The sequence below is a fragment of the Berghia stephanieae genome, chromosome 2, assembly GCF_034508935.2.
Source record: "Berghia stephanieae isolate SIO BIC M18660-M18661 chromosome 2, UCSD_Bste_1.3, whole genome shotgun sequence".
Taxonomy (NCBI): Eukaryota; Metazoa; Mollusca; class Gastropoda; order Nudibranchia; family Aeolidiidae; genus Berghia; species Berghia stephanieae.
This window is the reverse complement of record NC_088361.1, coordinates 68,459,710-68,474,709: the sequence shown is the minus strand read 5'-3', so window position 1 is coordinate 68,474,709 and position 15,000 is coordinate 68,459,710. Positions and strand designations below refer to the sequence as shown.

General features: G+C 33.1%; 1 protein-coding gene across 10 annotated transcripts in view; it reads left to right on the top strand.

Moving 5' to 3' along the window:
- Positions 1–15,000, top strand: part of LOC144965399 (uncharacterized) — a 64,728-nt gene that overhangs the window by 14,386 nt on the left and 35,342 nt on the right. For 8 of the 10 annotated variants that reach the window (XM_078900708.1, XM_078900704.1, XM_078900709.1 and 5 more), the window contains exons 3-7: positions 4,257–4,474; positions 12,395–12,594; positions 13,281–13,429; positions 13,729–13,826; positions 14,511–14,655. In XM_078900708.1, the coding sequence (XP_078756834.1) occupies positions 4,257–4,474; positions 12,395–12,594; positions 13,281–13,429; positions 13,729–13,826; positions 14,511–14,655 (810 nt within the window). Of the gene's footprint in view, positions 1–125; positions 215–1,918; positions 2,004–4,256; positions 4,475–12,394; positions 12,595–13,280; positions 13,430–13,728; positions 13,827–14,510; positions 14,656–15,000 lie in introns of those variants that run through there. The other 2 variants (XM_078900710.1, XM_078900711.1) reach the window with 2 other exon arrangements.

The following is a 15,000-nucleotide window of genomic DNA, read 5'->3' as shown; positions in this document are numbered from 1 at the left end:
TATTTTGGTCTGCTGTGGTGTGTGTGTGTGTGTGTGTGTGTGTGTGTGTGTGTGTGTGTGTGTGTCATTGGGTTGGTTCGATCTTCCATTTAGTTGCTTTGTAATGGTCAGTTACCTGTCTGATTTTATGATAAAACAAACGCGTCTGTTCTTGTTCCCATTTTCGGACATCTAAGGATGTTTCTGAGACGTGAGTTGCTTTTGATGACGAGTAGTAAGTGAGCTCTATTTGTATTAAATTTGTTTTAACGAGCAAAGCAACAAACATTATTTTTTGTCATGTATATTAAATTGATGTTTTGAATTGCCAATCGATAACTGCATTGCAATCGTACTTTATTACTAAGTAACTTAATCGGACGGATGGCATTTAGAATTGTTTGTAAAAAGAGAAAAATAGCAAAATAACGAAACAAAGCAAACTGCATTTAGCACTCTTGTGTTACAAACGACTCAGGTTACAAACGAATTTGGAATTATTGTTATTTTATTGCTCGTCTATCCAAGACACATTCCTCCAATGAATCAATGCAAGCCTATGATTGTATTATATTATAACTTCGAACATGCAATCATGATAATAGTAATGATAATGATAATAATAATAATAATAATAATAATAATAATAATAATAATAATAATAATAATAATAATAATAATAATAGTAATAATGATAATAATAATTATAGTAATAATAATAATAATAATAATAATAATAATAATAATAATAATAATAATAATGATGATAATAATAATAATGATAATGGTCATGATGAAAATACAAATGTTAATGATAACAATATTGATGTTAATAATAATAATAATAATAATAATAATAATAATAATAATAATAATAATAATAATAATAATAATAATAATAATAATAATAATAATAATAATAATAATAATATTTTAGAAAATAAAATCATTACACAGCTGTATTTATTAGAGTATTTTAGTATGTAAAGATTTTTGATGAAAAACGTAGTCCTTCGACTTAGATTTTGAAAATAGTCAAAATTGCTGATCCTCTATCTCTTGCTAATGCTTGAGAGTTCTACCTATCCGTCTATCTATCTATCTATCTATCTATCTATCTATCTATCTATCTATCTATCTATCTATCTATCTATCTATCTATCTATCTATCTATCTATCTATCTATCTATCTATCTATCTAACGATATATCTATCTATCTAACGATATATCTATCTGTCTGTCTTTCTTTCTGTGTACCAATCTATCCATGTGTCTAAAATAAAACCAACTTTTAGAAATTAAGTCAAGAATTCTTCTTCCATGCCATTTATGGTTGGTCATATATTCATTTTTGTTCTTTACGGATTTTTTGGATTTATTTCCCTTTTGCTTGTTGACTGAAAAATATTTGAGCCCAATAAATTATCTTGTTACACATCACAATTCGCTATTGTTCCTTGCTTTCACAGTCATGTCCAACCCGCTTTTTTTCTCTCTCTCTTTCTATTATTTTGATCTTCTGCCACTCCAAAACATTAACTATAAACTTTGTTTGTTTAATCGTCTATACAACCAGGGTGAAAGCTTCCAGTTAAATCTACATAAATTTACTTCAAAGGACAAACAACCGTCAGCGGGCTGATAGTGATAGAATATATTGATTACCTTATGGGGAACGCGGGTAGATAGTGTTTTCCCAGCAGGCACACTATTGCATATTTTATTTCTACAAGTCTTTGCACCGGCTTTGTTGAAAAATCAAGGTATACATTTTTAATAGTTTCTAGACGTGTACTCTCGCGATGTTTATTGGAATTACAAGACCTTACAAAAATTTTGTGGTTTGTGGCGATGTGGTTATAAGATGACATTTATTGTTCCAAGCTGAGAATTTTATTGGTTGCAAAAGCAATTTTCATTGTATTGTTTGCATTTTATAAAAGAAATCTTAGTTTAAAAATTTTTTTTACAGTGAATTTCTATTGATATTACGTTTGTGTGAAGGAATATTTCTTTCAAATAGGTAAGGATTGGTTACTGAGTCTTCTTCATCTTCTTCCTTTATTTGCAGTCCGCCTTTGGTGTATTGTCGCAAGTATTACATAAGCAATATTCAGCATGACATAGTTAAATATTCTGTAGTATTCTTGTAAAATGATTTAAATCATGTGCTACAACTGAGTCAGTCGATGGTGTGAAGAAGAAGAAGAAGAAGAAGAAGAAGAAGAAGAAGAAGAAGAAGAAGAAGAAGAAGAAGAAGAAGAAGAAGAAGAAGAAGAGGAGAGGAGGAGAGGAGAGAGAGAGGAGAGGAGGAGGAGGAGGAGGAGGAGGAGAGAGAAGAAGGGAGGAGGAGGAGGAGGAGGAGGAGGAGGAGGAGGAGGAGGAGGAGAGAGAAGAAGAAGAAGAAGAAGAAGAAGAAGAAGAAGAGAGAGGAGAGGAGGAGGAAGGAGAGGAAGAAGAAGAGAAGAAGAAGAAGAAGCATGATTAAAATGGAATAGAAGTATGAGAGTTCATACGGAAAGAAGATTGAGATACTGAAGAGAAGCCTGATTAAGATTATTTTGTTTGGATAAGACTTTTATATTAATGCAGTGTTTTATATAGAATAATTAATAATTTGAGATACTGATGGTAAGTATAAGCTATGATGTTAATTAATATTTTATTAATAATAATATTAATAATAATAATAATAATAATAATAATAATAATAATGATATAATAATAAATAATAATAAATAAATAATAATAATAATAATTAATAATAATAATAATAATAATAATAATATAATAATAATAATAATAATAATATAATAATAATAATAAATAATAGCTATATTAATACTATCATAATGATGAATGAATGTATACGCTTGCGGTGTCTCTATGGGCGCTTGCTGAATGTGTGTGTTACTTCGAGTGTGTCAGTCTGTTTCTTGTATCCAGTTAGTAATTTGTTTCCATAATAATAATAATAATAATAATAATAATAATAATAATAATAATGATGATGATGATAAAAATGCTACTCGTTTGTTTTACACCGTACCTCCGATAGTAAACCAAATTAATTTTATACATTCTTTAGTTAACCTGCAGTACTTGAGGATATTATGTAAAAAAAAAATAATTGTTGTCTAGTTAGATACTCTTACGCACTTGAGAATTTCAAGGAATGGTAAGACTTGGACATTGGCTTTTGATCTATTTTTTTTCTAAGGCTTTTGAGTTTTCAATAGTTATATTAGATGAAAAGAAAGGAAAGATATACATGGGTGTAAGACCATTTTTTTAAAAAATCCAATGAAAATGACATGAAAACAAACAACAAACAAAAAAACAAAACTGTGTTGAGTGTTTGTCCAGATTATTAATCGACATCAAATCTAATATTGTTTTCAAACAAATCCTTTAAGTTGACTCAACTCATTTTAAAGCTTTTAAGTTTCAAGTAAATTACTTGATTTATGTGTTCCCTTTTATTATATTTCTTTAAATGCCATATTACGGCACACAATCTTGGATAATGAATTGTTTTTAAATGAGTGTTGAACACGTTTTTAAAAATGAAACATAACAGAAGAAAAAGCTTTTTGAATGACGATCACTTTATAAAATTATAAGAAATTAGACAATACGCGAGAAATGATCATTATTGTTTTGACATGTCTGCACAGATGAAAATCTTCTTCTGAAAAAAACAACATCGGTATTTCCGCATCTAGCCAATTTTGACGCGTGTATTCATGTATTATGTTATTTTCATTTTTTTTCTTAGTTTTAGGGCATTATTGCTAGTTTGATCAATTAAATGATCTCTCGATATGGTCAATTTAAATCGATTGAGTCCGATGTGAGTTTCAACTCATTGTTTGGGCGATTTGTTGAACAATGGCTTTACATTTCGCTCATCTATAATTCAACCGTATTATAGGGCGATTTCCGAGTTGGTCGCCCCATGCCATTATGTACGAGCCAATTTGTGTTGAAACCTCCAACCAGTACCCAACTATATGTAATAAACCCCCCAACGTTTCATTAACTGCCTTTTCTTTCTACACAACGTATTGTAATTCATCAAACAACTTTAAAAAAACGACCTACTAATCTATCAAATACAAAACCTGCTTCTTATTATTTTGAATTGTTTTTACAACCAACATCTTTTTACGCCTTTACTTAAAAAATGCCGAAAATCGTCTTACTGATAATATAATATGATTTTATCTACGTATTAGCTCTTGACTTTACTCTCCTTTTTAAAAATTTATTCCAGACACCTCGTGGACCGGACGATGAACTGGACAAGCGTTTGTTATTGAATTCTGACCGTGACGGCAGCAACGTCATGCTTCATTGCCACCCCCTTAACAACCACCCCCACCACCACCACCACCACCACCACTCCAATAATGACAGAGGGGGAGGCCCTATGAAAGCAACCTATGACAATCGGCCCATTGTGGCATTCCCCGATTCCGATAGTGGTTTTGAGTAAGTATCCGATACGCCTTTTGTTTGGTGTAATGAAGTTTAAATTTTTTTTATTTTTTGTTTAGCTTTGATCTCTTACCTTTAGAATTAATCTATGTATACAAGGAACCTTTGATTCAAATTCTTTTATAACATGGAATCAATGAATCAACAACTTGTTTTAAGAGGCCATACGAAATCCACAAGCCCCAGCAGATTTGACTAGTGTGACTGTACAAGGCACCGTATAATTAACCTGCTAGTAAATCTTGTGTTTTGATGTCCAATGAAGTGTATAATTCAACCCCCCCCCCCCCCCCCCACATAACATGGATTTATTGTTGTTTCTGGGATATAAAATGTCTCTACCATAATTTATTAGGCTATTTTACTACTCAGTCGACTATATCTCAATGACATTTAAATAAGGAATAATATAGAGCATGTCTACGACATGGAATATTAACTCAACCTCGCAGGTTCTTTTTAGAATCTAAATGTGATATTAATATTCTCATTGATTTCCTTTGATAATGCGCTTTTTTTCTTTGCAAATTGTCACTCCACGTCCTTCTCTTTTTGTCCGTTATGTTTTTCATATGACCTACTGCGTTATAAATAGGGTCCATGCATGTATGCATTTTCTTTCATAACGTTTTTGCCCATTCAGTGATTTTGTATAGAGTGCTCAGTATAAAGGGTGTTTCACTCAGTTAACTTCTGATACAGTTTTTTTTATTATCAATGAAATCAAATATTTGATAGCTGCTATTCTTATTTCAAAATCAACGTGAAGTACGCTTGCGTAAGCTTATTCGAAAAAATAAATATTATATATTTAAGCTCCATAAATGAGATGAACTTCTCTTAAATTGCTGTGTGATGATGAGGCTTAGTAGACATTGTGAAGGTATCATGTATTATACCCACAATCACACACACATGTGTAGCTAATGCATGTTTGTGTATGATATATACATGTGTATATATATATATATATACATGTGTATATATATATATACATATATATATATATATATATATATATATATATATATATATATATATATATATATATATATATATACACGCAAATATTTAGATACAATTCCAGAGGATAATAAATTAACACATCAGTCACAATACACTCATTGAGATTCCACTCAATTGTTACTGTGAATTTCAAATTTACATAAAAAAAGACATATATATATATATATATATATATATATATATATATATATATATATATATATATATATATATATATATATATATAGAGAGAGAGAGAGAGAGAGAGAGATTATGAAATGCCCTCTTAATGTTTGAAGAATGAGATATCGATACATCTTTTGACTTCAACATATTAGACAAAATAAGATATAAAGACTTCAAATTGTTAGCATTAAGTATCAGACAGCATATGGTTATCTCGAATTGTTTTGCATTATAAAAGAATTAATAATGGTGAACTTTTTAAGAAAGCTCTGGTGCAAGTTTTAATTGAAAAGGTATGTATGATATGGAGTCAGACTATATGATGTCCTCCCCTTACTTCATTAAAAAAAAGCAGCCTTCCGCACGCGATAATTTCAGAGAATGGTAAGGCTTGGAAATTGGCCTTTGATATATATTTTTATCTAAGGCTTTTGAGTTTTCAGTTGTTGTATTACTGTCATGAGATCGATTTCTATGGTTATTTTTGTTTTTGTTTTGTTTGCATTGAATCACGCACCTTTTTTATGTCCCTGACACCCGTGCTTGTCAATCTTTATTTTTCTCCACTTTAAAAGAGATGCATTGTGGGCTATACTATTTGGCCTTCGTTTTAAAATTGTTTGTGGTTGTTTGTAAAATATACTGGAAGTATAGCTCACAATATAACCTGGCTACTCGTTGAGAAGAGCAATTAGTCATTAACAATTCTTCCCACAATCTGACAACTATGATGTATTGTTAACACATCCGTCAAGCTGACAGATGGCCTTACCTCTTGATTTCCAGTTAAGGATTGCTGATTAATTAGAAGGAACAATTCCTTTTCCTTTTATTTTTTTGGTACTGAATGGTACGCACATTTTCTGATTTTTACATTTGTGACCCTACGCCTCGAAGCGGTATTAAGTCGGGATTTGGAAAACGAAGAAAACCGGTTTTAAAATGGAAATTGTCAAAATGATCAAATTTCAGTTTTTGGTTGTTTCATAAACTACAATCATTTTTCTACATGAAAACATAATAATTCAACATAAGTATTGAGGATAAGTTATATATATTTAAAGTTTAAAAAAAGCAACTATCAGTGAAACATTCAAAACTAGAGTTGACTTTCTCTCAGAGAGCCACCATTTCCAAGGCTTAGTAATATTAAGTCTTTTCCTCCACCAATAAGATGTAAGATACCACAGCAAAGGGCGTGTCCTTATCTATCTCAGAGTAAGCATGACTGTTTCCACAATTTCATGGTTCAACCAATAATGAACTTTAAAAACTGTAATTAAGTCTAGGGTTTTCCTTGACAACTTTACAAATGAATGATTCTGATTGGTCAACGCCTCATGACATGCGCCTGTTGACCATTAAAATGCCCGGGCGGTGTGTCATGACGTAAGCATGCGTGTGTTACATATGTGTGCGTGTTTGTGCATTTCGATACACACCAAGTGCTATTATTTCTTTGTCTAGCTACATTGGTTAAGGATCGAGGTGATGGTCCTTTGTCCCTCTTTCTTTATTCATGATTGCCTAATCTTACATTTACAGAGATTGTTGTAGGATAAACATTTCATATTAAGCAGAATAGTAAATAGAGCCTGTTAAAAAAAGTTAAATGTATGGATAGACAAAGAGAAAGAGAGGCAGACCTATTAATGGATAAATATATAGGTAGATAGATAGATAGATAGATAGATAGATAGATAGATAGATAGATAGATAGATAGATAGATAGATAGATGAAAAGGAGAGAGAGACAAACAGAGAGAGAGAGAGAGAGAGAGAGAGAGACACACACACACACACACACAGAGAGAGAGAGAGAGAGAGAGAGAGAGAGAGAGAGAGAGAGAGAGAGAGAGAGATGTTCGTTTTGTCGTGCTTTCTCTGCATATTGAAAGAAGGCGAGGGGGAGGGGGGGGGGGGTCTTTTTAGACGATCAACAATGTGGGTGAAGAACTTGAAGAACTTGAGAGATTCAATAACATGTTTTCATGTAAGTCATTACACAATAAGCCCCACCCCCTCCTCCTGAAGCTGTCATCTGTCTCAAATGGAACAATGCAATAAAAAATTTGACCAGCCTATTTCTTTAATTGCAATCTCATTGGTCAATATGTTTCCAGTTGATTGACTATGACTTACTTTCTCTCTACCCTCCCCCTCTCGCTCCTCTTTTTCTTTCTCTCTCGCTCTCTCTCTCTCTCTCTCTCTCTCTCTCTCTCTCTCTCTCTCTCTCTCTCCTCTCTTGCTCGCTTTCTCACGGTTGTGTGTGTGTGTTTGTGTGTGTATTTTATTCTCTCATTCTTTCTCTTCCTCTCCCATCCTCTTTCTTGATATTTCTTTCCCTGCCCACCAGGCTTCACATAGTTTCAAAACTGTACTTTGAAATTATAAATCCTTCTTTAACTTTTGGCATTTTGAAACCGTATTTCCTCTGATAAATAAGACCAAAATGTCACATTAAAATTATTATTTCATTGATTCTTTATTTAAATACAAAAAAATCTTCAGAAAGTGAGCAATGTCATACAATTTTCGGCATTAAAAAAATAATTTTGGGTTTTTTTATTTATGTTAAGGACATCTTACATAATAATGAATAACTACAAATGTAATACTTGGATCCTTTCTTAAAAAATTATAGCATTGTGGAGAATATTGTGCTTATTTGAGTCAATAAAAAAATTGATACGGCGCACAACTCTACTGAGAGATTTGAAAATTAGAAATGTATTTTTTAGAGATAGATAAACAGATAACTTGATTTCCTTTTATAATTTAAAGTCAGTTTGAAAGTTCATTGAGTCAAACAGATATCATAAAATATGTACCAACGACGACACTTGACTCCCAAAATCAACTAATTTTGACACTGTAAAAAATTGTCAATTTGCGTCATCTATTTATGACATCAAGTATTATTATTACTTCCGTTGTGTTGTGTGGGTGTTGGCATTTTTCAGCAAATCGTGGCATTCATAGTGATATTATTCACTTGATCACATGAAGGTATTTCAGTCGCTATTTTGATTCTTTTTTTACTATTAGGGTTAGCTCGAGATCGAGGTTATTTCTTTTTCTATTAAGGTTAGTCATAAGTCTTAGTAAAGGTGCTAGGATGTTTGTTTTTCCATAAGTTAAGCAAAGGGGAGACATTCCGAAAGCTCCTACATCCCCAGTATTCTTTAAATTTGTATTTTCACCGTTGATATTTTGTCAGGCATTTATTTATTCAATTTGTCATTATATCTAGAAGTATTTTAAAAACTCTAGAACAAACCTTGATAGATTTGTGAAAGTTTAAAATTTCTTAATTTGACCATTGTTTTGATTTTCAGCTGCCATTTTGATTTGTTAAATATTGAAAGGTAGTGCAAAGCAGTCCGAGAGTTGTTTTTTTCCTTTCTATTAGGGTTAGCTCGAGAGGTTAGTCATAAGTCTTATTAAAGGTGCTAGGAAGTTTGTTTTTCCATAAGTGAAGTAAAGGGGAGACATTCCGAAAGCTCCTACATCCCCAGTATTCTTTAAATTTGTGTTTTCACCTTTGATCTTTGTCAGGCGTTTATTTATTCAATTTGTCATGATTTTTTCTATTAGGGTTAGCTCGAGATCGGATTTTTTTTTTCCTATTAGGGTTAGTCATAAGTATTATTAAAATGCTAGGGTGTTTGTTTTTCCTATTGGGGTTAATTAAAGGTACTAGGTTTAATTTTTTCTTGGGGTTAGTTGAAGGAATATATTATTAAATATATAATTGGGCCACACAGAAAAATCAACCGAAGATATACCAAATTGCACAGACAACGTTGTTTACCAATCTGCCCTCATTAAATGATGGTGAGTACAGTATCGAATGAAAATAGTTCTTTCCCCGCGAAATTGCGGGCTTTTTACTAGTTATTTCAAAAATGTGTATGTACATTATCAACTGTATATTCTAAGTTCATGCCATATTCAATGATGCCAAAACTCCGGTTTCACCGGAAAAACAATGCGGTCTGGAGCAAAAAATTCCGGGTAACGGGCAAATTCCGTCGAATTCCGGTGATGTTTAATTGTTCCAAGGATACCCCCCCCCCCCTCCCCCCGTCCCGTCCAGTCACTACTAATACAACCACCACCACAACATCATCTTCATAACCACTACAACTACAACCACCACCACCACATCATAATTACCACTACAGCAGCAACCGTCACCACCACATCATCATCATTATCACTACTACTACAACCACAACCATCACTACCACTACTTCTACAACCACCACCACCACACTATCATCACTACCACTACTACTACAACCTCCACCACCACCACATCATCATCACTACCACTCCTACAACAACCACCACCACATCGTCATCATCACCATTGCTACTACTACAACTACAACCACCATCACCACCACATCATCATCACTACTACTACAACCATCACTACCAATACTACTACAATCACATCACCATCCCGACCACCACTACTGCAACAACCACCACATCACCATCCCTACCACCACTACTGCAACAACCACCACATCACCATCCATGCCACGACAACTACAACCATTATTACTTCATCATCTCTACCACCACCATCACATCCCCATCCCTGCAACTACTATTACAAACACCACAACGCCACCCCTACCACCACCAATACTACTGCAACCAGTGTTGCAAGTGCCGTAAAAACCCTTTAAACAAATTTAGCTCAAACCTCTCTCTCTCTCTCTCTCTCTCTCTCTCTCTCTCTCTCTCTCTCTCTCTCTCTCTCTCTCTCTCTCTCTCTCTCTCTCTCTCTCTCTCTTCTCATTTCTATCTATCTTATCTCTACTCTATCCTTATCTACTCTATCTATCTATCTCCCTCTCTATCTATCTTTTTCTCTCTCACCCTCTCTCTCTATTTCTCTTTCTTCCTCTTTCTCTCTCCACCTTCACACACACACACACACACACACATACACACGCACACATACACAAATCAATAAATTGCGATCACTGGGTTAATTTTCATGTTCACCTTCCTGCACTTGCCAATAATAGCTAATAACAAATACTTTGACCTCAAACGTTAGCCTCGTTGGTTTTTAAAGTTCGTGTTGCTAACTTATCACTTGATGCACTTTTAGCACTCTCTCTCTCTCTCTCTCTCTCTCTCTCTCTCTCTCTCTCTCTCTCTCTCTCTCTCTTTCTATCTATCTATCTATCTCAAACACACACACACACACACACACACACACACACACACTACAACAACCACCACCGCATCTTCATCACTACCACTACTACAACAATCACCACCACCACCACCACATCAACACTGCCACTACTACTTCAACCACCACCACCACATCATTATCACTACTACTACAATCACCACCACTACATCATCACTTCTACTACAACCACCCACACCACATCATCACTACTACTACAACCATTGCCACTACTACAACCACAGTCACAACCACCACCACCACATCATCATCACTACCACTACTACTACTACTACTACAACAGCCATTATGACATCATCATCATCACTACTACTACTACTACTACTACTACTACTACTACTACTACTACTACTACTACTACTACTACTACTACTACTACTTATACTACTACTACTACAACCACCAACACACCATCATCCTCACTACCATCATTATGTTTTGGAGCTTTTCTTCGCTTGAAAATAAGGAAACTTTGGGGTTGTATTTGGCAATGTGTTCATATATCAGAAAATATTTGTAATCAGTTATCTATTTAGATCCATACAATATGTAAACACAATACCAAATATCATCCCAATTCCCTTTTTGTGTGTGCGGAAATTCCTCTTTCGGTTTTGAAATTCCTCCGAGTGGTGTCTGAAATTCCTGTGAGTCAAATTGAAAATTCACGCCTCTGCAAATTTTACTATTCTCGTCAAATTTTCAATGCCCGTATCTGAGGAGTTATCTTTGCCCATTGATTTGATTATGTGTGAAAACGGTGCCTCACTTCAAAGTCGATTTTCTCAAAACTTGGTTTTGACACTCTCCCTACTTCAAACGGTCATAGTTGGGCAATGAATAATCAGAATTTTATAAATTTGGTATCAAAATTTTAAGCATAATATAAGCTATGATTGGGTAGCAAAAACCCAAAATTGAAAAATCCGACTTAATACCGTTTCGAGGCGGAGGGTCACATTTTATTCATAGATTTGAAAGATATGATGGATTGAATTGATTGCGTGAAATAAAGACAAGTTTGAGTTCATCTTGTTTTATCAAAAGGTGCAATGTATTACAACTATACACGTGTTACCGGCTACCAATGCTTTTCACTCTTTTTTAAAACGATGTAGTATAGTTGTATTATCGTGACATTTTTATTTATTATATAAATAGCCTATGGAAGGCTCTTTCTGTGTGATTTTTCATATTTAAACCCTTACAATAAATAGTTTATGAGCGTATTGTCCAACTAAGCTAAATAAGAGGCGCATCTATTGTTTTCTGCTCCCCACCCCCTTCTCTATCTCAATTTTTCTCTTTCTCTCCCCCCCCCCCCCCCCCCCCCCCCCTTCTACTTCTCCCACTTCTCTCTTTATAAATTCGGTCAGTACGATGAATCATAGAAGTGTATGTAATGTAAATACATTTTAAAGGACTTTCTCATCAATCATTTAATTGTTGCTATATAAGATCTCATTTCAACCTTTTCCCAGCTCGATGAAACACAGAGGGGGAACACTGACAAGTGAAGACATAAATTCTTCCCTGTCTGCCAGACTGACACGGTCGCAGTCCATGTCCAAGCTCAATGGCTCCTTTACCGGTGATTCTAACTCACTCTCGGGCTCCCAGGGAACAATGGGTGTTTCTCCTTATAAGGAGAGGTCTATACGAGAATTGAACGAAGCTTTAGGTAATGTGTTTGATATTTTTTAAAGATATAATCATTATGTCTATGGTGTAGATTGTGGTAGTGGTGGTAATGGTGGTGATAATAACGATGATGATGATGATGATGATGATGATGATGATGATGATGATTATCTTACTGCCGGTGTGGTAATTATGACATGGTGTCAGTGGACATAATGATAACAATACTAGAGGAAAATAAAATATTCTGAAATGATTAATATTTTTCCCCATTTAGATAGATGCTCAGTGGTTTAAATATGAAAAGTGATACTTAATAAAATTAACCCCTCCCGGGGCCTTCCTGACAAAGGTGAGAAGATGACAATCATGAAAAAAAAAACATACAAAAATATTTAAAAAAAAAAACAAAAAACAAACAAACAAACAAATATAACGAAACAAACAACAATGTGCCATGGCTTAAGATTGGTTTCCAGGTGTGTCAAAAATTACACATTAGACACACTACACTCATTGAGATTCTACCCAAATGTTACTGTGAATTTCATCTTTACATAAAAAACACATAGTGCGTAATGTATTCATAAACATATTCATATATTCATAAATATATTCATTAAGTCTTGCTCTTAAGAATGCAGTATATGTACTAACCGTATTTTAATTGTTTTGGGGGGTAATTATGAGTTTTATCTTGTACTCATTTCCATTTGTTTCTCTTAGATGACAGTGTTACAAGAAGAAATGTTTTAGTTCACAAATTGAAAGAAGCGCAAAGCACATTAGAACTTCAAAGTGAGCGTTTGAACAAAATTGAGGCATCTTCTAAAGAAAACAACATGCTTGTTGAAGATTTAAGGTTTAAAGAAAGGGTGAGTTGTTATTTTTGTTCCGTATTTTAATCACCATTTATAGTTTTAACTTGTCAATTTAAAGACTTTTATTATAATAAAAGTTTTGTGCCTGTCTGTATTTTCCCGAGTTGTTCAGCTAATTATTACTATTTTAAGTCTTAAGCAATCAGAAAATATCCATTTTTAAAAGCTTTTTTTAAAGATGATAAATCAGATGAAAAGAGTTCAGAAAGTATGTAATAACATTTTTAATTGATTACAAATCATTATATATTGCTTTTATTGCTGGCTGTAAAAAAAAAATTCTTATATTTTAGGAGTATCGGAAAAAAATTTCTCACTTGGAAGCTGCTGAAGAGGAAAAGCAAAGATTACAGATGGAAAATTTAAGACTAAGAGAGCAAATGCAAGACAGGTTTGTTTTATTTGTTTGATTTAAAAAAAATAAATATAAACATGTCTGCCTATTTTAGCTAAGTCTGTAAGTGTAATTGTTTTATTTTGTCTTTTGATTTTTATTTTACTAGTATTTATTTTGAAAATAATTTTTGGTGAATGGATTGGATGGTGCTCACTGAGGTGGTATAACGTCTGACCTTTTACCTAACTGATTAGCGGTAGACCAGAAGTTTGCAAAATTATATTACTACTGATATTTTACACCAATTATTAGACGTTTCATGGAATAAACAGTATTTTAGAACATTAACTCATATTTTCAACCCCTATCACTAAGACAAATCTTCTGTTTCTGTTGTATTTTAGAGTAAGGAAAAACATCAAACACTCTAGGTTTAAAAAAAAAAAATTTATTTTGGTTTTAAAATTTAGTTATTCTCTGTTTCGAAGAGCTCATAGTAGTCGTTTATAATTGTAATCATGAAGAAAAGAATGCTGCTTATTGTTGTATAGAATTGTATAGCTTTAAAATCCTATAAACCCTATACTAATCAGATTAAGGACCAGGTATATAATTATTTTGATAAATGGTGCAATATTTTGAAATAAATGATTACATTTAAATATCGTACAAAGGCTTTTCTTTGTCAATTTTCATTATGATATTCAAATAACCACAATCTTCAATATTTTTACTCAGAGTCAGTGCACTAGACTACCAATTAAAATCTTTAAAGACCCAGCACACAAGCGCAGAAACAGAAAACAACAAATGTATCAGCCAGTTGGATAGCACTACAGCCGCTTTGTCAGTCTTGGAGGAAGAAAACTGCAGGTTACAAAAGGTTAAAACAAATAACTTTTCTTCCACTTTGTTGATACTTAACAAAGCTATTTTTCTAAATCGTTTGTTTTGAAGTAAATGAATTACATTTATTGTAATGTTTGGTATAAGACGATTTCGTGTGATTAAATTGTTAACAATAGAATTATTACAGTATTATGTTTAGTGAGAATCGTTTGGCTAATCAAAAGAATTTAGAACCATACTGTCCATGGCATCTAAATATATTATGGTTTTCATAAAATTGCGAAGAAATTGAACTGTGTCTTTTTTTGTGAAAAGTCCAAGAGTTACCTTTGAATGTATTGATGCTAATGATTGCCTTTTTGTTAATTGAAAAGACTGT